The sequence below is a fragment of the Crocodylus siamensis genome, chromosome 11, assembly GCF_052110815.1.
Source record: "Crocodylus siamensis isolate JL-2025a chromosome 11, ASM5211081v1, whole genome shotgun sequence".
Taxonomy (NCBI): Eukaryota; Metazoa; Chordata; order Crocodylia; family Crocodylidae; genus Crocodylus; species Crocodylus siamensis.
Window position 1 is genome coordinate 33,035,367 of NC_143405.1, and position 26,856 is coordinate 33,062,222.

General features: G+C 44.4%; 1 protein-coding gene across 1 annotated transcript in view; it reads left to right on the forward strand.

Moving 5' to 3' along the window:
* The window catches only part of SLC6A11 (solute carrier family 6 member 11), a 307,236-nt gene that overhangs the window by 217,100 nt on the left and 63,280 nt on the right, over window positions 1-26,856 (forward strand). The window contains exon 8 of the mRNA XM_090021869.1: window positions 24,110-24,213. Coding sequence (XP_089877995.1) covers window positions 24,110-24,213 — 104 coding nt within the window. The remainder of the gene's footprint in view (window positions 1-24,109; window positions 24,214-26,856) is intronic.

Sequence of the window (26,856 nt, forward strand, 5' to 3'; positions counted from 1 at the left end):
ATTCCATTGCTTTCATTTGAGTTTTTCTAGACTTATACCAATATAGGCAAGATCAGAATCTGGCCATCTCTCATTTGGTGTTTCTAATGGCTGGATTTTACATTTGTTAGAGCTTGCTACCTCTGTGAACAATCCTTAATCACAAAAGTAGTATCATGATTTCTGTGATTATTGACTTTAGCAAAAATAGTTCAGGTTTATTCATATAAATACTGAAAGGATATTGCCCTCTCTCATAGCAGGAGGCATGCAGAAGAACTTTCATGTTGCAGACAAGATGTCGTATTAAGCATGTGAGAACTGAAAAATGTGCCTAATGGCATAATTTATAAACAATCTATATGATTGAGGAGTTTGAGTCTCATTTTCAAAAATGACATAATCATTTAGGACACTGATCCCACTAGAAACGACAGCAATAATTTCACTTACTAAGTGATGCCTGAATACACTCCTGAGTGGTGCTGGAGTTGCTATTTTGGATGGTGATGCAAAGTCTTGTGAAAACTGATTAACTTAGGCATGCCAGCAAAACTCCAAAATGTGGACACAGTTCCACCAGCAAAACTGCACTTTGTTCATCCAGCAACTTTTGGTCAGGATCAGAAGGAGACAAAATATGCTTACTATGAAAAGCTTGGCTTTGCTGTTGCCCTAAGAACCAGGAAGTATCTGGTTTTCCTCCAAAGTGGAGAGGGAACAACCAGCAGGGTCAATATTTCCTTAAAGTGTGCTTCAGTTTTTTTCCAAATGAGAACCTATTTATTTTTCCAAACGAGTTTCATAGTTTCATAGGGCTATAGGCTGTACAGGAGGGACAGGACAGGGAGGAAAGGTGGTGGCGTGGCACTCTACATTAAGGAAGAATACACATCCTCATCAATTAATAAAGAATCAGAGGAAGAAAATTCTGAAGTGCTTTGGGTTAGATTACAGGGCAGTTGAGGGGAAAGAGACTTAACAGTAGAGGTCTACTACAGAACTCCCAACCAAGGGGAAGAGCTCGACCAAGAATTCTTGGGTCAGCTCACGGAGGTAGTGAAGTCTAAGGATGTGGTAGTCATGGGGGACCTGAACTTCCTGGACATCTGCTGGGAAGAGCAGTCAGCCAGGTCTGACCACTCACCTAGGTTGTTGGCCAGAATGCAGGACCTCCATCTAACCCAGGAGGTGCACCCCCCCCGAGGGGAGACGCCTTTTTGGACCTGGTGCTGGGAGATGACCTGGTGAGGGGCTGTGGGTGCTCCACCACCCGGGTGACAGTGATCATTGCCTGCTGGAATTCACCATGCAGTGCAAGGTGGCAAAGGCCTGCAGCAAGGCAGCAACCCTAGATTTCAGGAGGGCAAACTTCACCAAGCTAATGAGACTAGTCAGGGATACACTGAGGTCCCAGAGGGGAGGGGAGCCAGGTGTCCAAGGAGAGTGGTCGCTCCTCAAGGAGACGATCCTCCAAGTCCAAAGAGAGGTAATCCCAACAAGGATCAAAGGGAGTAGGAGGGAACACAAGCCCCCATGGCTCACCAAAAGCAACCAGGAATGTCTCCTAGCTAAAAGGTAGGCGTACACCCAGTGGAAAAAAGGGGACATCACCAGGGAAGACTATACTGCAGTTGCTCGGGGATGTAGGGGGGCAGTCAGGAAGGCCAAGGCAGAGATGGAAGTGGGACTAGCTTCCCGGATTAAGGACAATAAAGTCTTTCTTTAAATACATCAGGGGTAAAAAGAAGGTTCCGGGTAACATGGGGCCCCTGCAGGACACGTTAGGAAACTTGGTCGTCACACCAGACAATAAAGCCAACATATTTCACGATTTCTTTGCCTCCATCTTCCTAAGCAGGGACCAGAACAGCCACCCCCCCGCTGGGTCCCCCTCTGGCCCCAGGGGAGGCACACCTGGGCCAAGGATTAGTGAGGAACTAGTTAGGGAGCTTCTGGAGGGACTGGACGTATTCAAGTCAGCTGGTCCAGACGATCTCCACCCTAGAGTACTAAAGGAATTGGCGGAGGTCATTGCACGACCCCTGGTGCAGCTTTACGAGCATTCATGGTGGTCTGGTGTGGTGCCAGAGGACTGGAAGAGGGCCAATGTGGTTCCCATCTTCAAAAAGGGTAAGAAGGAGGACCCGGGAAACTAAAGGCCAGTTAGTCTTACTTCGATCCTAGGCAAGCTGTTCGAGAAAATTGTGCTGGCACACATCCATGAGGGGCCAGCAGGGGATTTCATGCTTAGGGGCAACCAACATGGGTTCAGACCAACCCTGTCAGACCAACCTGGTGGCCTTCTATGATCAGATCACAAAATCCTTAGATACAGGGGTAGCAGTGGACATAGTCTTCCTGGACTTTTGGAAGGCTTTCAACACTGTCTCTCACCCTGTTCTCATTAAGAAACTGTCAGACTGTGTTGTCGACACCCACACAGTCAATTGGGTTGCCAACTGGCTGGAGGGCTGCACCCAGAGAGTGGTGGTGGATGGGTCATTTTCAGCCTGGAGGGACGTGGGCAGTGGGGTTCCGCAGGGCTCGGTCCTCGGGCCCGCACTGTTCAACATCTTCATCAGTGATTTGGACGAGGGGGTAAAAAGCACCCTGTTCAAATTTGCTGATGACACTAAGATGTGGAGGGATGTGGGCATTCTAGAAGGGAGCAATAGGCTGCAGTCAGACCTAGACAGGTTAAAGGGGTGGGTGGATGAGAACAGGATGGGATTCAACACTGACAAGTGCAAAGTGAAGCACCTGGGGAGGAACAACTGGCACCATACCTACAGGCTGGGGAACTCCCTTCTTGTCAGTACAGAGGCAGAAAAGGATCTTGGAGTCATCATTGATTCCAAGATGAACATGGGCCGGCAGTGTGGGGAAGCAGTCAGGAAGGCCAACCGCACCTTGTCACGCACCCACAGATGCATCTCGAGCAGGTCCAAGGAGGTGATCCTCCCCCTCTATGCGGCACTGGTCAGGCCGCAGCTGAAGTGCGGCGCCCAGAACTGGATGCAGTACTCCAAGAGGGATGTGGACAGCATGGAGAGGGTCCAGAGGAGGGCCACTCACATGATCGGGGACAACAGGGCAGGCCTTATGAGGAGAGGCTATGGGACCTGAACCTGTTCAGCCTCCAAAAGAGAAGGCTGAGGGTGGATCTTGTGGCCTGTTATAAACTAGTCAGGGGGGACCAGCAGGCATTGGGGAAGTCCCTGTTCCCCTGAGCTCTGCCAGGAGTGACCAGGAATAATGGTCACAAGCTAGCAGAGGGTAGATTTAGGCTAGATATAAGGAGGCACTACTTCATGGTCAGGGCGGCTAGGGTCTGGAACCAACTTCCAAGAGAAGTGGTGCTGGCCCCTACCCTGGGGGTGTTTAAGAGGAGGTTAGATGAGCACCTTGCTGGGATCATTTGATCCCAGTAATCTTTCCTGCCATGGCAGGGGGTCGGACTAGATGATCTACTCAGGTCCCTTCCAACCCTAGAAACTATGAAACTATAGTTGGTAGGGTCGGAAGCGACCTGAGCAGATCATCAAGTCCAACCCCCTCCCATGGCAGGAAAGAATACTGGGGTCAAACAACCCCTGCAAAGTGTTCATCTAGCCTCCTTTTAAAGACCCCCAGAGTAGGAGCCAGCGCTTCTTCTATTGGAAGTTGGTTCCAGATCTTAGCTGCCCTGGCAGTGAAGTAGCGCCTCCTGATATCTAACCTGAATCTACTCTCTGCCAGCTTGTGAACGTTACTTCTTGTCACTCCTGGTAGTGCTCTGGGTAACATGGACTCTCCCAATACCTGATGGTCCCCCCTGACTAGTTTGTAAATGGCCATTAGATCCCCCCCTCAGCCTTCTCTTCTGGAGGCTGAACAGGTTCAGGTCCCTTAGCCTCTCCTCGTAGGGCCTGTCCTGCTGCCCCCTTATCATGTGGGTGGCCCTCCTCTGGACCCTCTCCATGTTGTCCACATCCCTTCTGAAGTGTGGCACCCAGAACTGGACACAGTACTCCAGCTGCAGTCTAACCAGTATCGCACAGAGGGGGATGATCACCTCCTTGGACCTGTTTGAGATGAGTCTGTGAATGCATGAAAAGGTACAGTTAGCCTTCCTGACTGCATCCCCACACTGTTAGTCCATGTTCATTTTGGCATCAATAATGACTCCAAGATCCTTTCCTGCCTCTGCACTGACGAGAAGGGAGTTCCCCAGCCTGTAGGTATGCTGCTGGTTCTTCCTCTCCAGGTGCAGCACCTTGCACTTGTCAGTGTAGAAACGCATCGTGTTCTCATCTGCCCACCCCTCTAACCTGTCCAGGTCCAATTGCAGCCTATTCCTCCCTGCTAGCATGCTCACTTCTTCCCACATCTTAGTGTCATCCACGAATTTAAACAGGGTGCTTTTTACCCCCTAGTCCAAGTCACTGATGAAGATGCTGAACAGTGCAGGCCCAAAGACCAAGACCCGCAGAACCCCACTCCAGGTCGAAAATGACCCATCCACCACCATTCTCTCAGTGCAGCCCTCCAGCCAATTAGTGACCCATCTGACTGTGTAGGTATTGACACCACAGTCTCCTAGTTTTTTAATGAGAATGGAGTGAGCGACAGTGTTGAAGGCCTTCCTAAAGTCCAGAAAGACTATGTCTAATGCCACACCTGTGTCCAAGGATTTTGTGACCTGGTCATAGAAGGCCACCAGGTTGGTCTGACAGGATCTGCCACTAATGAACCCATGTTGGTTGCCCCTAAGCATAATCTCCCCTGCTGGCCCTTTGTGGACATGTGCCAGGATAATTCTCTCAAAAAGCTTACCCAGGATCAAGGTAAGACTAACTGGCCTATAGTTTCCTAGGTCCTCTTTCCTCCCTTTTTTGAAAATGGAAACCACATTGGCCCTTTTCCAGTCCTCTGGCACAACAGTAGAGCACCATGAGTGCTCATAAAGGCATGCCACAGGTCCCGCAATGACCTCTGCTAATTCCCTTGGCACTCTGGGGTGGACATTGTCAGGACCTGCTGATTTAAATACACCCAGTCCCTTCAGAAGTTCTCTGACTAGATCCCCACTGACTCTAGGCCTGGGTGTACCTCCCGTAAAGTATTATCTCCAAGCATATAGATATAATCTCAGCAAGCAAGTAATTGCATATTACCAGTCAGAATAATACACATTTCGAGAGCTGGCCAGGTGTCTCAGAACAGGCTGGTTCCTTGAAAGGACATTACATGTCTTCAGTACTCAGGAATTGCTAATGTGAGGGGAAGGGAAAAGGGAGGTGAAGGGATGCTTCCTTTGTTCAGGTGGTAATATTTATAGTCCTTTAGTCATGTAGCTACTAATTAAGCCAATTTTCTGTTTTTCGACCCTGAATTATGACTTTTCTTTATCTGTGTTTTTTCCCTCTTCTTTGTACAAGGAGCCATCTGCTCCAGATATGGGTGGAATGCACCATAACAAACAAGCATTTTTATCAGACGTTTTGCAAAAAAACAAGTTACACCAGATCTTTTTCTGTAGAAAAAACAGGTTCTACAATAACATAGCTTGTGCATGAATCCTAAATCTGTGAATTTACTCTAGCCCAGTTATGTCAAGGCAACTAGGCCTCGTAGGTCTAAGGGACCAATTCAGTTCTGTCACGTCAAGAGGCTGAACTGTTGCCACATTGCTAATATAGTTTACTGCTGCTTAATAACTCTGCAGATGTAAATGGTGACACTTTACTGCAGAGGTAATTAGTCAGGTCCATAGCAGTGTCTCATGTAGACACAGCCAGTATGTGACAAATAATAGTTTAAAATATAACTGCCAAATAAGTAAAAGGAAAGAAGGAAGACATACGGGTAGGCAGGAAGGAAGAATCATGAGATTTGTTTGCACTGGCAGCACTGCTTCTTTAAGGTGTTTTCAGGCAGACAGAAAACGATCTCACTAAGGTCACTTGTCTGTCAAAGCAGATTAGTAGAGTACTTGCCACGAGTGAATAAAAATCTAAAATAGTCTCAGCCTCATCCTAGATGAATGATTTAGATTATTCCTGACAATCTGAACTGAACCACCTATACATTTGGTGATGTAGTAAAGAGAACTGAATATTGGTAAAAGGCAGATACTTCACAAGTATTTGGGATCTATTATATCTTCCTCTTTCATCAAATATCTCTCTTCTAACCTCTTCCAATGTACTAGAAATCTGATTTTTTTTTCTTAGAATGCTTCTGTCAAATGACAAGAGAATTCACCTGCATTAGCAAGTTGAAGTCAAGGTGTCTGCAGCCTGGTGTGACCTGGGGCTGTCCTGAGCCAGGATGGCCAATTAGCTGATTGTTGACCTGGCCTGGGGACAGCTTGGGCAAGTTTGGGACTCCAGATTGTCCCAGGGCTGTCTGGGATACAGCTGTCAATCAACTGATTGTCAGCTTTGGCAGAGGAAGTCTTTGGCTTCTCCCAACAGGAGGGTAGTGGAGGCAGCAGAAGTTAGATTTAAAGGTATGGCACAAAAATAAAATGATCATAGTGATATCTAGATTTGCTGAAATGGCAAAGATGCTTCTATTCAAAACTAAATAAATTAAATTTACAAGAGATGATGAAAATCACTAAGATGACTCATATTATTGGACTTGTGAATACTATTTAAAGAAATTGTGTTATATGTGTGGAACAAAGTTTGTATCATGAAATGTGAAATGAAATTATTGCATTCTGTAGCCTTCAGTGTCTTGCAGTATGCATTCAAGACATGGTTAAGGACACTAAGGAGCTTTCTGACTTCAAACTGAAGGCAGACTACTCTGTGTTTGCTAAGCCTTGCATATGACAGAAGGAAATTGTCCACATTTGCAGCATAGTCAGAGTGATACCTAACATTATCAAGGTGAGCAGAAAAGGAAAACTCAAATTGCTGACATGCAGAAAGGGAGACTGCTGAAACAAGGCCTGCAAGGTTTGGTGCCATAACTGGGATGGAAGGACAAGTGCCTGTGGTGAGTGTGGGTCAGCAACATAACTGAATGGACAAGGTGGCATGGTACACTTCTCAAGTTTGTATGAGGATGGCAAAATCTAGAGTAAAACTTCTGGCTTACAACTTCTGTAAGTTGACTTTATTGCTCTTTGTGATGTGACTCCAGGTTGCTGTTTCCCTAGGTACCAGATACTAGCCATGTCTACATGAGACACTGAGTTACTGTGCAGTCATTTAGTATTTGTTTATGCAAGTACTAAGCAACTGCACAGTAACCAGAGTTACTGCTCAGTAGTGCCACCAAACAGCTTTTTCATGATGCTGACTGCACAACAGCCCACGACTACTGCACAGTAACATCATATCATGCTTTCTGTCATGAAGTGCTACTGCACAGTTGTCACAGGCTACTGCACAGTCAGGATCTTGTGTAGATGTAGCCACTATTCCTCTTATTAGGCATCAAAGTGGACTTAGAGACCTAAATATAATTCTGTTCCACCCTGTTGAAATCCTAGAAAGTCATTAATGCATCTACTTTTGTAAAACACCATCAGCTAAACCTTGAGATTGAGTCACAGAAATACAGTGAGGAAAAAGACTCACTCACATTTCGCATTAACTGTTTTTTCAGTGCCTCAAGCAGGGTTGACAAAAATCACATTTAGGTGTCCAAGTCTAGTTACACTCTGAATAGATGGAATGGAATCTGTCACTATGAGAATAAAATTGGACGAGACAGGCAGGAACTTGATATGGATAATCACAGTTAATGTCCCTTTTCTTTGTAGTGAGAGGGAAATAATGCAGGTGGAGGACATGGGAGTAGATCAGGGATAGGCAATTATTTTGGGCGGAGGGCCGCTTACAGAATTTGGGCAAGCCGTCAAGAGCTGCATGACGGGCAGCCAGGGGCAGATAAGTATTAATTTTATTATTTTAAGTGCCCCACAAGCCTGATAGAATAGCCCAGTGGGCTGCATTTTGCCCATCCTTGGAGTAGATGAAAGAACATGCCAGCATTGCTAACAGTGGGCACATCTACATGAGATGCTACTTTGCAGTAGCAATGAGCTACTGCACAGTAGCATTTCTGGGCCCTAATTCTGACCCAACATTTTATGGCACAGTAGTAATGAGCTACTTCACAGTAGCTCATTGCTACAGTGCAGTAGTGTCAGAAAAAAAAACCATGTGAGGATGGTACTGTGCAGTTACTGTGCAGTCATTAAATACTCAAATGGCTTCAGGGCAAGAACTGTGCAGTCTGCCGCTCATGTAGACTTGGCCAGTGTTTGAGTTTTGTACATGTCAAAGACTGGATGAAGGTTCCTTCAAAGATTGTTACATTAAGTAGCTAGGTTACTCTTTTTTAAGAAATTGCTTAGAATAAGTGCTATATGTAAGGGTGTTAAATTCCGCAGAAGTTGTGCAGCTGTGTATGGAGCATAGTTTGTGGTGCTAGCTACGTATGTTTGCACAGGTTACGAAAGATTAAGTCAAAGACTAATGAGAAGTTAGAATCTTCAATCTGTTTAGTACTTGAGTTTTCTTCAGGGCTGGGGCTGTTTCCAGCACCTGAATTACTCAGGATACATGAGTTGGGATGTCAGTTCTCAAGCTTTTAAACCTGTGCTCAGGACCTATTGGGTCTGAGAACAGAGTTCAAAGATTATGGGCTTTCTGTTGCCTCCTTTGGTAATCTGCACAGGATCCCAACCAACCGACCCATTATCAAAAAAATTAACTTCAGGGTTCAGAAGCAGGGGGATCCATTTCAAGGGCTTTGCATCCAGCATTGCTGATGCCAGTGCATCCAGTCTTAGTTTACATACTGTCTCCTAACAACACACACGCACTCATTATCCAATATGAACTCCTGGGAATGCTTGTGGCCCCAATTAGTGCCACAGGCAGAATGGTGATTTTAGATTTTTATTTACCTCGGCCTGCCCTCTAAAATATCTGTGCATTCTTTTGTTTTTACAAGTTGACCAGTATGATGGCATCTTGTTGGCACTGTTTTTGGAATTATGCCAGTGTCCACTGAGCCCTGACCTGCATGTTTCAAGTAGAAATCAGTACAGCTCTTGATGGACAATACTTGTACTGTAGCAGGTGCCTCCCTGCCACAATGATGAGAGGTAGTCTGAGTAAGGGATAGCATCCTTCCAGCTAGTTTTAGAAAGAACTTTGGTCCCCTAAGCTCCCATAGCTGACTTTCAACATTGGCTGGCACCACAAAAACATACTACCAATGTAACTTCTACACCAAGAAAGGTTATGCTCCATTTAAGGGGAGGTACTCTGCCACCAATCATGCCTAGGCAAATTAGCATTTAAATATGTGTAAAAGAATCTGAAGGCAGCAATGAATAAACAACAACTTGAGTATTTAAGTCTTTCTCCCCCTCAGCAACCCTTTCTCATAATGAATATACTGTATTCATCTGTGTCTGTAAGCAACATTAGCAGAAGGTAGAAGAGTGACTGCCTAGCAACACACAGAAATCCCAAAGAAAGGTGGAAAGGAAGTGATTTTCATGTAATTATTCACTTTCACAAAAGCTGTTGTCAGGTAGACACTAGAAACATAGCTGTTTTATTATTCACCTAACCTACTTTCAATCTTTTGAGAATTACTCCCATTAAGGGGGTGGGGGGGAGGAGAGCTTAATTCAGCCATTTTATGCCTTCCCATTTAAGTTCTGTTTTCCTGCTCTAATGAAGGCTCTGCTTTCAGAAGCTGTGTTGTTAAAAACCCCTTGGTAGTAAACTTCAGAAGCAAACTAAGTCCGTTATACAAAACTCAGTGTTTTTCTGCCATTTATTCACAATACACTGTTCATATTTTGTTTTGGTTTATTTTCCAGTTTAATGACTCTGACTGGCAAGTTGAAAGAGTAACAAGATAATGGATTTTAAAAAAATGAAGGTAGTTGCTTATTTTGGAGAAAGGGGTTAAAAGAGCTATTATTATTGGGCGTTTTTACACATGCTCCAGGAGTAGGGGGGAGCACTTTAATTAAAGTAGCTCTAACAGCCACTATAATTAAAGTGCCCTCAGTGTCTTGTGTATCAGTGTCCCCGCACTTCAAAATGGTAGTGGGGGTACTTTAACTCAAGTTCACTGAACAAGCTTTAGTTAAAGCAGCCCTGCTACAATTTTGAAGTGTGGGGACACTGATACGTGAGCCATGGAGGCTGCCTGAAGCATGCTTCAGCAAACGTGATTGAGTCTGCTCCAATGCACTGTAATTACAGCACATTAAAGCAGCCTCCCCACACATGTACAGACACTCATTTGTTTATGTATTTTATTTATTTATTTATTTTTACTTTTGGAGCCACGCTTGGTGCTAGAGTGCTTGGATCCAGAATTTTCTTTCCTCTGTCTGAATACGGTGAGCCAATTTTTTTCCCTTCAGTTACACCCTGATCATTCCATTGAGTCAACTGGAGCTGCATAGATGCAACAGAGACAAAAATTAAGTCCAGCAATAGCTTCTGGTTGATCTGTAAAGTGTTACTTTTCACTGATAAAATCCTGACTAATGATATGAGCCCTGGTTAAACATTTTTCAATGTGGAAGTGCTCCATTTGAAATGAGATGCATGGCCTTCCCACTGAGGCTCTTTGATTTATATTTCTCCTATTTCACCAAACTTCCAGGTCATGTCCAACAAAACTTGTTTTGATGATTTCAAAGCACATCACAAGTACTTTTTTTTCCTTTGTGGATTTTTTTATTGTGGTAGTTTGGGAGTAAGAGGGATGTGTTCTAACTGGTTTATTATAAGTCTCTGTAAATTCTCAGAGATTTAGTTTAGTGCCAATTAAAAATTATCTCTGAACATAGGAAAATAAGACTCTATTTTTTCTCCCAGTTATTTCCAAGCCAAATCTCAGTTTCAAATGTATTTTCATATAAGTCAAACTTGGAAACTCCTACTGAAGTCATTTGGAAAGTCAGTCTTTTTAGCTCAGTTATAACCAAGACTCTACAGCCATAATAATTGTTATGAAATGAATAGAGGTAACTCTCATATAGCTATGTTTGATTTTTAGGATTAATAGTAGTAAAACTTAGCAGCAAAATGCATTAAAAATTCACTCTACTCAGGAACATGAGCCAAAATATTCAAAATAGACACAGGAGACAAATCTATTGTGCAAGAAGACCCAATTTTCAAAGTTTCATTTTTCAGAGTAAATCAGAATTTTAAAGTGAAATCAATTTTTATTCAGGCTGGTTGCACAACTGCAACTGAGCACAGAATTTCACTTGATTTTAGTGGGTGTAACAGGCCATGTCTACGTGTGTATTTATGCCAAGTTAAATTTACTATGCAGTAAGTTACTGCACATTAAGCAGGAAGAGGCCAGCATCTACACAGGCAGGCATTAAAGCAAATTAACACTGTATGTGGACTGACTTGGGACTAAAATTAATCTGAAATCAATCTACACACACAGTGCTACTGTACAGTAAGGTGTCCATATGTGCGTTACTACTCAGTAACTAACTAGGCATAAAATTTGATACCTGCATTACGCTTAAGTCGGCATAAATTGCCGTATTTACTGTGCAGTACAGGTATACATATGTAGATGTGTGCCTGTGCTGTGCAGTAATTTCAGTTACTACTAGGGCTGTGCAAAACGTTGCTGGCTGTTTCATTTTGATGCTGTTTTGACTCATTTTTAGCTCAAAACAGTGAAATAACAATGAAACAACAGGCTTCAAAACACCCTTGAAACAAAATGAGGCCAGTTGAAACATTTTGAAAGTTTTGAAGCTGAAGCTGGGCTTGACTGCAAAGAAACATAAAATAAGGAGAGGCAGGAGAAAGAGCGGGGAAGAACTGCTATGGTATTGACTGTGTAGCTGGTCAGTGACTGTGTTCCTTCCCTGAGGTCCCTTCCAATCCCAGTGCTCTGGAGGAAGGATGGAAAAATAGCATTAAAGAGAGCATTGTTTGAACTGACCTGCTTTCTGCCCTGGGGTCAGTTACTGAGCTATCTTCCAAAAGCTCAGCAGCATTAGACAACAAAGGCTACTATCATTGATTTCCTACTTGCTATCCTAGCAAGTGAGATTCCACAATACCTTTTAATTTCTTTCTAGATCCTCTTATTTTATTATTATATTCATTGATTGATTCTTTTCAATGCATAATTATATTGCATATTATAATACAATGTATATAGGAAACCACATATATAAATTTATATATTTTTATTTTATTTATTATATTGCATATTATATAATATAGAATTTATATAGGGAAACACATATATACATTTATATTTTTTTTATAAAGACAAGACACTATGAAACACACCATGAAACATGCTGGAAAGGCAACTGACAAGCCTTCAGGGAGGGGCAGAAGAGATGGTAGAGAGAGAGGTATTAGTCTCTGTCCCTACCAAACTGAGATGCAGCTTCTTTGCTACAACAAACAGGCATGAGGCATCCACTAGTACAGGCAGCAAGGAGAGGGGAACAGTGCCATTGCCACTGCCTGTGCCTGAGTCTGCATCCCCTCCAAGAGCACCAGCCATAACCCCCCACCACCACCACTATGACAACAAGCAGCAGCACCAGCATGACAGTCTCCTTCACCTCCATTTTACTTCCCATGCTAAGCCTTCCCATGCCAGAGGAAGAGCTGGATCTGGATCTGAGTGCCCTAGCAAGAGAAAGACTGGGGAAGTGGGGGGAACCCCTCAGGTTTCCCCTACAACCAGGTCTCGTTCCCTGGAAGGCACTTCATAGGAGGCTGAGTCCACTCCTCCTGTTGTTGTGCCTCTGCCTGTTGAGGAGGGGGAAATTGCAGCATCCACACATGCACCTCCACCCCAGAAGTGAGTGGGTAGTGTGGTCTGGGATCATTCTGAGCTGGCAGATAATCCTACATACACTATCTGCCTGCACTGCTGAGCCAAAACCAGCTGGGGCAAGGGAACAAAACACATGAGCACCATGGGGACGCTGACGCATCTTTGCAGGCACCACCTCCTTGCCCTTGCTCCTCCTCAGCCTGGCACCAGCATGAGTGTGCCCAAAGGGAAGTCCCACTATCACTCCAAAGCTCCCGTTGCCCCAAAGCAGAGGCAGGCCACCATGGAACAGTGGGGGAAAGGTGGACAGAAAGCAGGGTGCACTGCAAGGGCAAGCAAGAACACCCAGAGCACTGGTGAAACATGTGCTGTGGATGGCCAACCTTTCTCCTTAGTTGAGTGGCCAGGGTTCAGTTGGTTCATGGCGCTCATGGCCTCATCATACCAAGTGCCCACATGCACCACCTTCAGCAGGATGGTGATTCCCTCCCTATATGAAGCATGTAGGGAGTACTTGTGGGAGGAGCTGTGTAAGGCAGGTCTGCAGGTGGTCCTACACTTCACCTCAGACATCTGGAGCAGCCGGAGTGGAGATCATGCATACCACTCCCTCATAGGGCACTGGTGCAACCAGTAAGGCTGTTGGTAGGCCCTTCTTCAAGCTAAGGTGATGGATGAGTCCCATACAGCAACAGAGATCATGGGGACCATGAACTGGTTGGTGTAGGGGTGGCTCATTGGGCAGGGTGAGCTCACCCACAGGTTAATGGTCACTGACAATGGGGCCAATATGGTCAAGGTGGTCCGTGATGCCAACTTTGTTGACATCCACTGTATGGCACACAAATTCCACCTCCTAGTCAGGGACACCTTGGAGGGGGACAGGGCTACCAGTGACAGTGCTAGCACCACCAGCAAGCTCATTTCCAAGTGAAGGAATGTGGCAGGCTACTTCCACTGGAGCATCAAAGGGGACAAAATGCAGCAGGACGAACAGGCAAAGCTGAATGTCCCACAACAGAAAATCATGCAGGATGTGGAGACTCAGTGGAACTCCACATATCTGATACTCGATAGGCTTGTGGAGCAACAGAAGGCCATCCACAAGATGGCCTTGCTTGGGGAGATTGGGATCAACGCCCCCCTTAACAGAGCTGAGTGGGATACCAGCTCCCAGATCTTGGTGGTCCTCAACCCTTCCTCGAGGCCACCTAGACCCTCAACACAGGAGGCTGGAGATAAGCAGGAACAAACAGAAGGCTGAAGAGAATAGGAGAACGAGCAGGAGGCTCATTCCCCGCACCTGCTGCTCCCCGTTCATTCCCTCATCCCCCATTAATTCCCCTGCTCCCCCTTAATTCCCCCCACCCCTAATTGTTCCCCTAGCACCCCATTTGCTTTCCCAGCCCCCCCCCCCACACACACACTCAATGGCAGTAGCAGAGAATGAGCAGGAGGCTGGAGAAAGCAGGGGAAGTTTCCAGCTTACCTGCAGGGGCTTGTCTTCAGCCTCCTGCTTGTATCCAGCACCCTGCTCCTTCTTTTGCTTGTTCCCAGCCTTGGGAGGTTGGAGATAGGCAGGGAAACTAGCAGGAGGCTGGAGACAGCCCCTGGAGATGTGCTGGATTCATTCCCCTGCTGTCTCCAGCCTCCTGCTCATTCCCCTGCTTCTCTCCACCCCCTTGCTTGTTCTCCTGCTCATCTCCAGCCTCCAGAGGCTGGAGACAAGCAAGAGAATGAGCAGGGGAGATGGAAACAAGCAGGAGGCTTTAGACAGGCCCCTGGAGATAAGCTGGAGACTTCCCCTGCTGTCTCCAGCCTCCTGCTCATTCTCCTGCTCTTTCCAGCCCCCTGCTCCTTCTCTGCTACTGCCAGTGAGTGTGGTGGGTGGGGCTGGGAGAGCAAGCAGGGAGCTGGGGGAATGAGTGGGGGATGGGGGAAGTAACGGGGGACGGAGGGAACAATGGGGGTGGGGGAATGATCAGAGAACACAGGGAACTAACGGGCGGTGGGGGAAACAAATGGGGATGGGGGAACAAATGGGGAGCTGGAGAAGAAGTGGGGGATGGGGGGATGAACATGGAGTTGGGGAAAGGAACTGGGGCTGGGGCCAGGCGGGGCCTCCCCCAAGATCCCCCCCCCCAGCCTCCCAAACCCCTACTTACCTGGCACAAGGTGATCCAGGTCCCTGCAGCTTGCACCGCTGCCTGCCCCACACAAGCTGGCAGAGTTCTTCAGCACCAGGGAAAGGGCCAACCACAGAGATACTCTGCCAGGCTACCAGATTGTCTCTGTGGAGGGCCGAGTCTCTGGTTACCTGACCCGTTTTTTTCCTCTGGGGTATTGTTTGAACCCTGGATATCCAGAGTTCTAATTTTGCCCCTGCGCTGCAAATTTGCAGTGCAGGGAATGTTTTTGTGCTCCTGCATGTGCCTCTTGCAATGTCTCAAAGTGGTATGAGACACTGCAAGAGGCACATGCATTCAAACTCTTCTCAATTTGCTGCTAATAAATAGGGAAGGATTGGTAGCAAATGTAAAGGTGGAAGGCAATTTGAGAGACAATGGGTGCATCTACATAAGATGTTACTGCTCAGTCATTACTGTGCATTTATTTAGCACTTGTATTAGCAGTCTCCAGCATCTCATGTATCAGCATCCCAATGTTTAAAAATGGCAGCGGAGGCACTTTAACTAAAGCTAGTTCAACAAGCGTTTTTAAAGCACCCCCACTGCCATTTCTAAGCGTGCAGACACTGATACTCGAGATGCTCAGGGCACTTTAATTAGAGAAGCTCTGAGAGCAACTCTAATTAAAGCGCCCCTGCCCCTGCACTCCCGTAGCACATGTATAAATGCCCTAAAATTTTCTTCTAAGTGGTCTAGCATTCATCACTTGTATTACTTCCATACATTACTAGAACAGGGACAAGAATGCTATAAAATGCTTCCCTGTAAAACAAAATTTCTGTATCGTCTAAATCTCAGTCTTTCTCAAATAGTCTTTTCCATAATTTAGAAATTATAACAATGTAAAGCCCCAAAGCTGTAAACATTTGCTTGTGTGCTTAACTTTGCCCTGTTGAAGTCAATAGGATTACTCACATGCTTAAGTACTAGCATAAATGTCTGCAGGATTGGAGCCTAAATATGTATCCATACTAACTGGTACATTTCAGATAGAGGGACAATTTTTCATGACTGACAAAAAAATTGAAAACCCACTTCAACTGCAATTAGGAAAAGCACCCTCAACCTTGAAGCTAATGATGATGATTGTGTAATTAAGGTACTTAGGCAAAAAAAAATGGAAAATCTTACAAGCCTTTCTCATCAAGTAGAGAACTGACTCTACATTACAGAATGTTTTGCATGCTGAAAGTCATTTATTTACCACATTTTTATCAGAGAATGAGTAATCATTTCATAGTCTTCTTGCTATATACATTATTCATCACTCTGATAAGGCTCAATAGTATTCACATTTTAAAGAACAATTTTCCTTTAGTTAAAAATAGGATTTTTAAAGTATTTACTCTCAGAGAATCAGGGGAAAATAGTTCAAGATGGAAATAAAATAGCTACATATTTTTTAAATAGTAAGTTATGTGTTGGAGTGAAAGAAGTTGTCTATTAGAAAAGTTCTTAACAATTCTATGACAGAATAACCAAACTTTCTGTTCCATACACCTTGCATTTTGTTTCTGCTCACTTAACTCCCACAACTTGGGGAAAGAGTAAAAAGCCAAAAGTTCATTGTATGTGTACTGTGCAAGATTTCAAGCTTTAGAATTATTTAGTCAACTTCTAGAAGCATTTGTGTTAAGAAGCATGATGTCAGCAGGTTTCTTCTCTAGTATTGTCACTGTCATATGAAACCCTGCTTAGCCACACACTGTATTTAGCTGAATCCAAGACAACTTCAAATTTAAAACAACCCCTTAATAATTAGAACGTATATATGGTCAATTTATAAATTGGTTTGTTATAATTTTCCATGTATAGAACCCAACTATTAGAGGGACATCTTAAATCCCACCCACCCCTCCCCACAACAGGGGAAGGGGGGCGGGGCAAGGTGTGGGGAGGCAATGGGCAGGGGTCAGTTTGCTTGACTTTCATGCCACTTGTGTCGCTCCTGTCCCCCTCCCCACACACACTCTGCCTGCCTCACTGCCACTGCCCTCTTTCTGGAAGTGGTACACTGACGTTCTTACTGAATGAACCTTCAATAAGTACTAGACCTTCCATACTAACCGGGACATGAAGACTATATTCTGGTCTGTATAGACCCTAAACCCCTTTAGAAATGCCCACCAGGGAGAAAATTCGTTCCATGGTGACTGTTTTGAAGTGATGTGGAACAGATTGCCACTGCCTCAGGATAGTAGGTGGCATAGTCAACTGGGACCAAAATGAACCTGGATGTCCTTGAACTGGGATCCAGTTCTCCCACCAAGTCTACTCCAACCCAATCAAATGGCACCAGCAGGATAGGCACTGGTGGGGCCCTATTAACAGGCCAGGTAGCAGCCAGCTGGCACTTGGGGCAAGATGTACAAATCTTTGACCTCCTGGTATACCCCATGCCAAAACCAAAAAATGCAGCAGCACTCTATGCTGGATCTTTTCCACCCCAAAATGCATGGGTGACTGGTGCCTCCTGAGTCTGCGGGGCACCCGCGGGTGCCACTGTTGGTGGCGGCAGCAGGGCCAGAGCTGGCAAGCTCGCACAAACACTGCCACCATCAGCAATCCTGTTAGAGGGAGCATGTGCCCCCACCCCGTGCCCCCTCCATACATTGCCTATGCCCAAAAGTCCCCCCCCCCAGGGTACATTCTACCCCCAAATGTCCCCCCAATTTCAACAACTGGTGATGGTATTGCTTCAGGAACAACAGTTGGTGCCACCAGGCCCCAGTGACATTCTCTTTGATCACCCTTATCAGGAGGTACCCTTTGAGATGAAAATGGGAGTCCTGGGTGACTAAATGTGCATCTACTATGTCCCAACCGGCTATACAGAAGGACATATACTGGCTCCTCCCTTTGATCCCTGATGAAATTTTGGTCTTCCTCAACCTGATCTAATCCACCCTGCAGATAAGCAGCAGAGCTCTTTTGATCCTTTTCTTCCTTTGTGGGAGGGTTCAGATAACACTGAGCCCCTACCCCTTTTCCAGAACATTTCCTGTGGCTGGTGAGGGCCTTCTGTCTGACCCGTCATTGCTCTTGGCACGACTGAGGTTGTAGTCCAAAATGTTCAGGATCCAAAAGGAAATATTTCCCCTAGGTTTGGTTCTGTGCATTTGGAATCCACCTGGGCTTTAATCCATTCTCTGGGCCAACTGGATCAGCTGGGCCATCGAGCCCCAATCCCACCATGGGGTAGGCTAGATGGTGGGCCAGTACCTCTTTTACATGTCTTTCCTATCCCCTACTGGTCATATTCAGGTGTAATACTGAGCAGGGTTTGGTATCTCCATTAATTCATGTGACATACGCACCTTTACCTACTGGCATATTTACCAAACTCATAAACCACTTGTGTACAAATGTTTACCCAGAACCTGAGCCTATCAGTCCAACCACATGGATAGTCCTGATCTTTACAGGGACTATATATCCTCTCAAGTCTGGGCTCCCGCTGTCTTTCCTTTGAGACAAAGGTGTAGGAATATCCACAGTCCATTTGGGGGCAATCGCAATGTCTGTGTCCTTTCTCCCCATATTGGAAGTACATCACCTGCACCTCCCTTCCTCTTTCTAGAATAGTGGGATGTCCCAAGTAGTTTTCTTCTCCTGGCCTCCATTTGAAGGCTCCTTTCCTGTTGGGGGTCTCAGAGGAGATGGAGGTAACACCCCTATCAGAAGACTTCCTAGACCCCTGGCTGGTTTGCTGCAGAGCCCTGGCTTATTTGGGTCTATAGGTAGCAAGCTTGGGGTTCCTGGAAGTCTAACTCTGCCACCATTAATTCTTCTGTGCTCTGTGTGGCTTCCTCCCGGTTAGCTACCCAGTGACTATATGCCCATCTCTGGGCTTTTACTGAGAAGATGGTACAGAATTGTTCCAGTGTCACTAATTCCACAACCTCTGTAGCCAAGTGCAAGCCTGGTTTGAGCCATCAGGTGCATAAGTCTTTAAGCTTCTAAGCCATAGCCCAGGGCTACACCTTTGGGTCCCAAGCTTATGACTGGAACAGATGGCGAAGAGCCTCCTCCATAAGTCCAAACTGTTCCAATATGGCTGCTTTTTGGGCTGTATAATCCTAGGCTTCCATTGTTTGCTTCCATGGTCCAGTAAGTGGCCTGCACCTCCCCAGTTAATAAGGGGGCCATCCTCACAGCCCATGTGTCCTGAGACCACTGATATGCCTCCGCTACCCATTCAAATATGGTAAGAAATTCCTCCATTTTGTCTCCTGGTCCCATTTTTGTGAGGACTCCTCTCTCTAACCTCAGGAAACTTAGTGACTCACCAATGAGGGTAGGGATCCATCTAGCATCCAATTGCTGTTTCAGGAACTCCTGCTGGTGCTGCTACTGCTGCTCTTGCTGAAATGGCTGCAGTTCTTCCTGATGCTGTCTCTGGAACTGTTGTTTCCAGGTTTGGAGCTGTTGAAACAGCTGCTGCTGCTGATGCAGCAGCCCTTCCAGCCATTTTAACAGGGTTCCAGTCTCCTTGGGTGATGTTAGGTTTAGAGTATCTGCATTCCCCACCACATATAGTAGTTTATCACTCAGTTCTTTATTTTTACTGGGGCAAACTTGCTCCCACAAAGAAAACCAATGGGCATAACAAAGCCCTAGACAGAAAACCAATGCCCATAACAAAATCAATGTCCATAACAAACAACCATACACTCAGCGAAGTGTTAACTCATTGCTACAGTCCTTTCTTGGACACAGAGAGAAGATACCATGGATCTGCTCAGTGCTCCCTGCTTGGCACCACCCTCTTCCCTCCCTCCCCCAGATCCACTCCATGGGAGCTTTTAACTTTTTGGGGGCCAGATTCTCATTATTCTTGTTGACATTGGATTTGGACCCAGCACCTATACCTTTGTTTCAGGCAGGCACAACCCCCCACATTGATCACAACACCTGCCAGTTGATAATAGGCAAGTTTATTGATATACAGTGATAGGAAATAAAAGCAATATAGGAAAAGCAAATATATTACCCAAAGTCCCCAGTCCCAGAATATACACAAGATGAGCGGTCCATCCAGCCACTACTTAAATGCCACCTTGAGGTCCTTTGCTTAAGTGTCCACCATCAGCAGCCTTGGAGGTCGGGGCTGATGCCAACTGCTTCTTCTTCTGTTTTTAAAACTCCTTCTTTAGAATTTTTTATTTTCCTGGTGACTTCTGACCCATGGCTGTCACTGGTTGGTTGTCTCTCTGTGGTCACATGTCCATGTGTTCACTGTCAGCAACCTTTCAATACCTTTTCTAAGTCAACACTCTCAGCTGACCCCCCTTGAGCAGGCAGGTTATCACTTTTAACTGCCTGAAACTGTGCTCCCAGAGTTCAGCCATGCGCCTGGTTACATTACCCATATTGAATAGCTTTCTAGAAGACTTGTATTTATTTATTTATTTGCCTTACATGGCCTTACAACATGGTCATGTTGTACGTGCTGCAACACTTTCATTCAAAAGCCAGCATTACTTATAGTTAAAGCATATTTACTGCAGTTTAAGAATGATGAATTTCTTATCTAGTTGTTATAACTGTTATAACAGATTTTTATTCAACCCAGTGTTAATTACTATGTTATCTTTAGCAGTTATTTTTGGCACATTTCTGTGTGTCCTTGTGACTCTATATCTATTGAACCTGAAACACAATCCATTCCTGGTATGGCTTTCATTTAAATTAAATATTTTAACCTTCAGGTTGCAAAGTCTTAAAAAAGAAACATGACGCAAATGTAAATTTATGGAATGCTGCCATTCCAAGCCCGGAGACACCAGGACAAATAGCCTCCATTCATTTCAAAGGCAGCTGCCTCCAAAACCTGATTATGGTAATCTTTAATGTTGATATCATTAACTTTTTCACTGCTAGCCAGTGCTTTAGGGCTAGATCCAAGACAGAACTTCAGCACCTAAAGCAAGATTAAACAGATCTTGCAAACCAGAGAAACCTTGCTTAACCATAGAGAAAGACACTAGGGCTGTGCAAAGCTTCAGGTGCTTATTTGATTTGGTGGAGATTTGGCCTGATTCAGTGGCCAAATCTCCGAATCGAATCAGGGGACCAATTTAAAGGTCTGAATCAATTCAGAAAAGATTCGGAGAGCTTCGGTGATTTAGGCAGTCCATGCCTGCTGCAGTAGGGAGCAGTGGTAACTAGGGGGGCTTTGAGCTGGTAAGTAGGGGGCGGGGGAGAGAGAGCTGGAGGTGGCAGGGGGCGGTGGGGATGGCTCCCCTGCCTGGCAGCAGCTGGTGAGTGCGGGCTTTTTTTTTCAAAGAGCCGGGAGCTGAGGTGAGGTGGAGCTGGGAGAGTGGGTGGGAAATGGGACACGTGTGATTCGGAGATTCAGCTGATTTGGCAGCAGCCCAATCTCCAAATCAGATTTGACTGAATCGATTCGGGATAGTGATTCGAATCACTGAATTGAGTCACTGTCCCCCAGCCGGCCGAATCCAAATCCAAAGCGACTGCTAGCCACTTCTCACAGGCCTAATAGACACCTAGAACTCAGTGGTGCTTCTCTCTGCCTGTGTCTACACAAGAAGCTGACTACACAGTAGTCCGAGACTACTGTGCAATAGTGTTGTGTGACAGAGCATGACATGGCACTACTGCACAGTAGTCTCATGCTACTACTCAGTTAGCATCACCAAAAAGCTGTTCCTTGGTGCTACTATGAAGTGATAACTGCACAGTCAGCACCTCATGTAAACATAGCATGGCCTGAAAGCTCTCTGGGAACTGCAGTTCTGCCAACCATTCAGACCAGCCTCTGCAGAACTGCTGGTCTGAATGGTTGGCACCTAGGTCCTGCCTACACCTTGTTCAGATACAGAAATTAGGCAGAGCAGTGCTAAGTTCCCTGGGGGGCCCAGTTCAACAGACATGCTTGGAAGACACTAAACACAGGCTAACATGATTGGGCAGTTGCAGTTGCAGTGTTTTCATTACAAAATGCAGCACTGGAGAAGAAAAATTGGTTGCCAGGCTGCACGTCTTTTCTATAATAGGGTACTGGTTAGAGCAGTGGTTCTCAACCTTTTTCAACTTATAAGAGTCCCACCAACCATTTTGTCAAAAAACCTTGGTTCCACCACGATAAAAACAAAACCCCACTTTTTCCAAGAATTTTATTTTTATGTTTATTTCTATAAGTGTGCAAACAACTTTGATTTTTTTTCAATCAGGCAATGAGTTGAAATCCCACCTACACAACCTTCAAGTCCCACCAGTGGGATGTGCTCCACTGGTTGAAAAACACTGGGTTACAGCACATACCCAGAAAGTGGGAGACCTAAATTTTGGGCCCTCTTCAGCCTGAGGGGGTTCAAGCACATTGTCCATTTTCCAAGATAGTTTCCTTAATGCTCTTCTGGGTTGGAAAAGTTTCCTTCTCCCCAAAGTGGATGGTTGTGTGGAAAGGAAATGCAACTCTGTAACTCAGTGATTAGGGCACTCACCTGGCAGGGAAGCGTCTCGGTTTGTGTACTTTTCTGCCAGATTTATGTTTTATTTCTTTTTCTTCTTTTTTCTTCTTTTAATAGATTAGTTGATTAATATAAAATGTATCAACAATGATAGGGACACTTTGAGAAGGCTAGGCACCTACAAGTTAGGCCAAATAATGGCTAGATTCTGTGTCTGCTGATCCAGTTTCCTGGTTTTTGTTTAGACTTAAGAAAACGGTGCTTTCTCATTTGAACTATGCTACTTTTAGCTTTCTGAGCGCTTCCAATCTTGTTAAATAGTCTGTCTATCAAAAGGCTTTCCCTATAAAGTTTTTTCCCTACCAAGTGGTGAAACGTTGAGATGTAATCATCTGTATCTTATTCAGCATGACAGCAATGAAACCATTTAAAGCACTGATGCAAATCAAATGTGATCCTAATGCTATTTCTAAATAGAATCTCTTCCAACTTACAAAAGCTCCACAAACCAAGACCTTCCAGTCACATATCAAATAAATATATCCCTGCATGTGTATGCATTTCTCTGCCTTTGATGACTATGATTAACTTGGTTAGTATATAAAATCTTTATCTCAGTATAGTTTAGTTCCTTTTTCACCTAAAGCATAAACTAGACATAGTCTCTTATTTTCATCTCAGTGGATTTTGGTATTTCTCTGCAAACCACCTCAGTTATTAAAACATATTCCAAAAAAAGAGTCAGCATTCTTATCTACTTTCTCATTTACAATATCTATACACTGAAAAGCAAGCAAAAGTACAACTTTCCTATTGTCCACATAATGAAGAAATTAATTGATACTTGAGGCGAATAATGATGCAACCAGACACTGTATGAATCAGTAATACAAACACACCATTTTTCTGCTTTCCCCCCAAGGAAGGTCTTGCAGCATTGACTTTTGGAGATTATTAATGACAGAGTAGTCCCTGTGTTTGGTCACAGCCAAGGTGTTTATCTTACAACTCATACTTGCATAAATTGGAGACATGAATGTTATCAAGGTAATGGCTTTATAGAGCTAACTAATAGGTAAATTCGTTGGGGCAGAGACTGCTTTGTTATTCTCTTCGTTTATACTCCCCAGAACTATCCAGTCCTGGTCCATTGTGGAGTTTCTTAGGTGACAACACTAGGCAAATATTCCATTACAATGTATCTGCTTTTGAATCAGACTCACAATTTAACTTGCGTGATTGCACATGACCACACTTTGCCTTTTGAGTCCTACTTAATTATTTCATTAAGGTCAAAGTCCTTTTCTTGAGTACCTAGCTATCCAGCAGAGACAAGAAAAAGGTACAGCTCCTCAGCTAGCGTAAGATGCCACAAAGCATAGCTTCATTGAAGAGAATGGAGAATATACGAAAGCTGAGGTTCTGCTTGAAGAACCCTGAGTTTCCTCTTCTTATGCTTGTTCAGTATGTGTGAAGTCCATAGACCACAACTGAGCTATTCCTGGCTTATACCACTAGGTCTAAGAGAAGAAACAAACCTATGAGTTTCTTTTATAATTTAAACAGTTTTACAGATGTTTATCATTATCATACATAGTTGCCTACAACACTATAAGTTCACTGAAATCATAAAGATGGTTCCTTTTTTTCGTTTTGATTCACTCTGTGTTTTTCTTGCAGGTCTGGGTGGATGCTGGTACACAGATTTTTTTCTCCTATGCCATCTGCTTAGGATGCTTGACAGCTTTGGGGAGTTACAACAACTACAATAACAATTGCTACAGGTAAGGCATTCTTCTCCTACCCTTTACTTTTAACAGAGGCTTCACTCTTGCAAGTCATGTGTAGGGAGAACTGACCTTTTCCAACATAAACGATGGAAAATATACACCTTATTGGTCTAAATATATTTTTGAAAAATAAAGCGTTAGTAGAAATTGGAAGTATTGAAGTATTTTACACTTATCAGATTTGTTTTGTAGGATATTTCTAAGTAACTTTGGCTTATATTTTGAATTCCTCTCTTCAAATTCCACTGTAGAGTAAGTAAAGTACAATAACATTGGCTAATATATCACCAGAGTTCTCTATAGAAATTAGAAGAAGCTTTGCTGGTCATTTCAGAGAGACTTAAGCACTTGGATCTATGTGTGTCAGGCTGGATCCTGAGCAAAATTTGCATTCATTTTATTGCCACTTAGGATCAGATCCATGATCAGAAAAACGATGACTGCTTCCTCCCCCCATGTAATAATAAAAAATAATAAATTATTGTAGACTGGTATCATATTACACCTTTTTAGCCTGCTATCCCTAGTATACAATTTATCCTAAGAGATTCCATTTCTGTTTGTGGGAAAATATGCGCTTAAAGTTAAGTAAGTACTTACATGCTGTCTTGAACAGGGCTGTTTCTGATTTGGAGCTTAATATTAAAATTCTACACATTAACTAGGGCAAGTAAAAAGAAAAAATATTAATATTTTGAAAAGTCTCCAAGTGAAGATGTATTCCAGATTATGTATGAATGTTCTGTTAACTGGGCAAAAAGCTAGGGAAAAGTCAACTAAAATGCTTCCCTTGAAAATTAATGTAATTTTAAAAAACTGTATTATCCAGTGGATGTTTTACATATCGCCGTATCATGGTAGCAAACAGTTTGCCACGCACATTCAAAATGCTGATCAAGACTCAGTCAGCTACAGATAGCTGTCATTTTTCAGAACTTGACAGTTTACCCAAAATTTGCCTTTAGAAATCCTGAAATAGTCATATTCAATTAGACCGTTCATTCATGGGACTACATAAAAGCAATTCATTTGACTCCAGTACTCTTTCCTGGCAGGTCAGGGAGCCAGACTTGATAATCTGCTCAGGTCCCCTTCTGACCCTACCAATTATGAAACTATAAAAAAGGATAATGCTTAAAAAAAATAAAAGAAGTTCTTACCACTTTAAAGATCAGATACATAAAGAAACACAGAAAGCTCATCAAGTAAGAGCAATGACCACTTACCTACCACATCCTGATTTGTTTATGTTTAATTGGCTGTGTTTTGGGAAGGAACATGAAAGTGACCAATTAACATGATTGTGTTGTGATTAAAACAGAGAGAGAGAGAAAAACTTTGAAGGAATATTCCCTGTGATGGAATAAAGGAACCACAGAGATCACATTATTCTCAGTTGGATTTGACTTTTCTTTAAATCAGCACTGTTCAGAAGGCAGCATTCCTATTTAGTCTCATGTTTCAATCTGGTTTATCCATGGGCTTATCCATAGTCATTTTATGGCATAGGTTGTGTGGGCTGTAAAAAGAGATGAACCTACAACTGTGATTTCTACATCAGATCACTGTCTTCTGAATATAGGTATTTTTTCTGATTTTCCATAGAAACCTGACCTGTGTACAGTGTGGGTAGTTTCATATTTGTTTTGTCTTGATGACTTCTGTTTATGAATTGCTTAGTTTACAAATGAAAAGACACTTATAGTTTCATAGCTTCTAGGATCGGAAGGGACCTGAGTATGTCATCTAGTACAACCCCCTGCCATGGCAGGAAAGATTACTGGGGTCAAATGACCCCAGCAAGGTATTCTTCTAACCTCCTCTTAAAGATCCCCAGGGTAGGAGCCAGCACCACTTCTCTTGGAAGTTGGTTCCAGATCCTAGCCGCCCTGACGGTGAAGTAGCAGCTCCTGATATCTAGCCTAAATCTACCCTCTGCCAGCTTGTGACCGTTATTCCTGGTCACTCCTGGCGGTGCTCAGGGGAACAGTGACTCCCCCAGTGCCTGCTGATCCCCCCTGACTAGTTTATAACAGGCCACTAGATCCCCCTCAGCCTTCTCTTGTGGAGGCTGAACAGGTTCAGGTCCCGTTGCCTCTCCTCGTCAGGCCTGCCCTGTTGTCCCCTGATCATACGAGTGGCCCTCCTCTGGACCCTCTCCATGCTGTCGACATCCCCCTTGAAGTGCGGTGCCCAGAACTGGACGCAGTACTCCAGCTGCGGCCTGACCAGTGCCGCATAGAGGGGGAGGATCGCCTCTTTGTACCTGCTCGAGATGCATCTGTGGATGCATGACAAGGTACGGTTGGCCTTCCTGACTGCATCCCCACACTGCCGGCCCATGTTCATCTTGGAGTCAATGATGACTCCAAGATCCTTTTTTGCCTCTGTACTGACAAGAAGGGAGTTCCATAACCTGTAGGTATGGTGCCGGTTGTTCTTCCCCAAGTGCATCACTTTGCACTTGTCAGTGTTGAATCCCATCCTGTTCTCATCCGCCCACCCTTGTAACCTGTCTAGGTCTGATTGTAGCCTATTCCTCCCTTCTGGCATACCCACATCCCCCCACATCTTAGTGTCATCAGCAAATTTGAACAGGGTGCTTTTTACCCCCTCGTCCAAGTCACTGATGAAGAT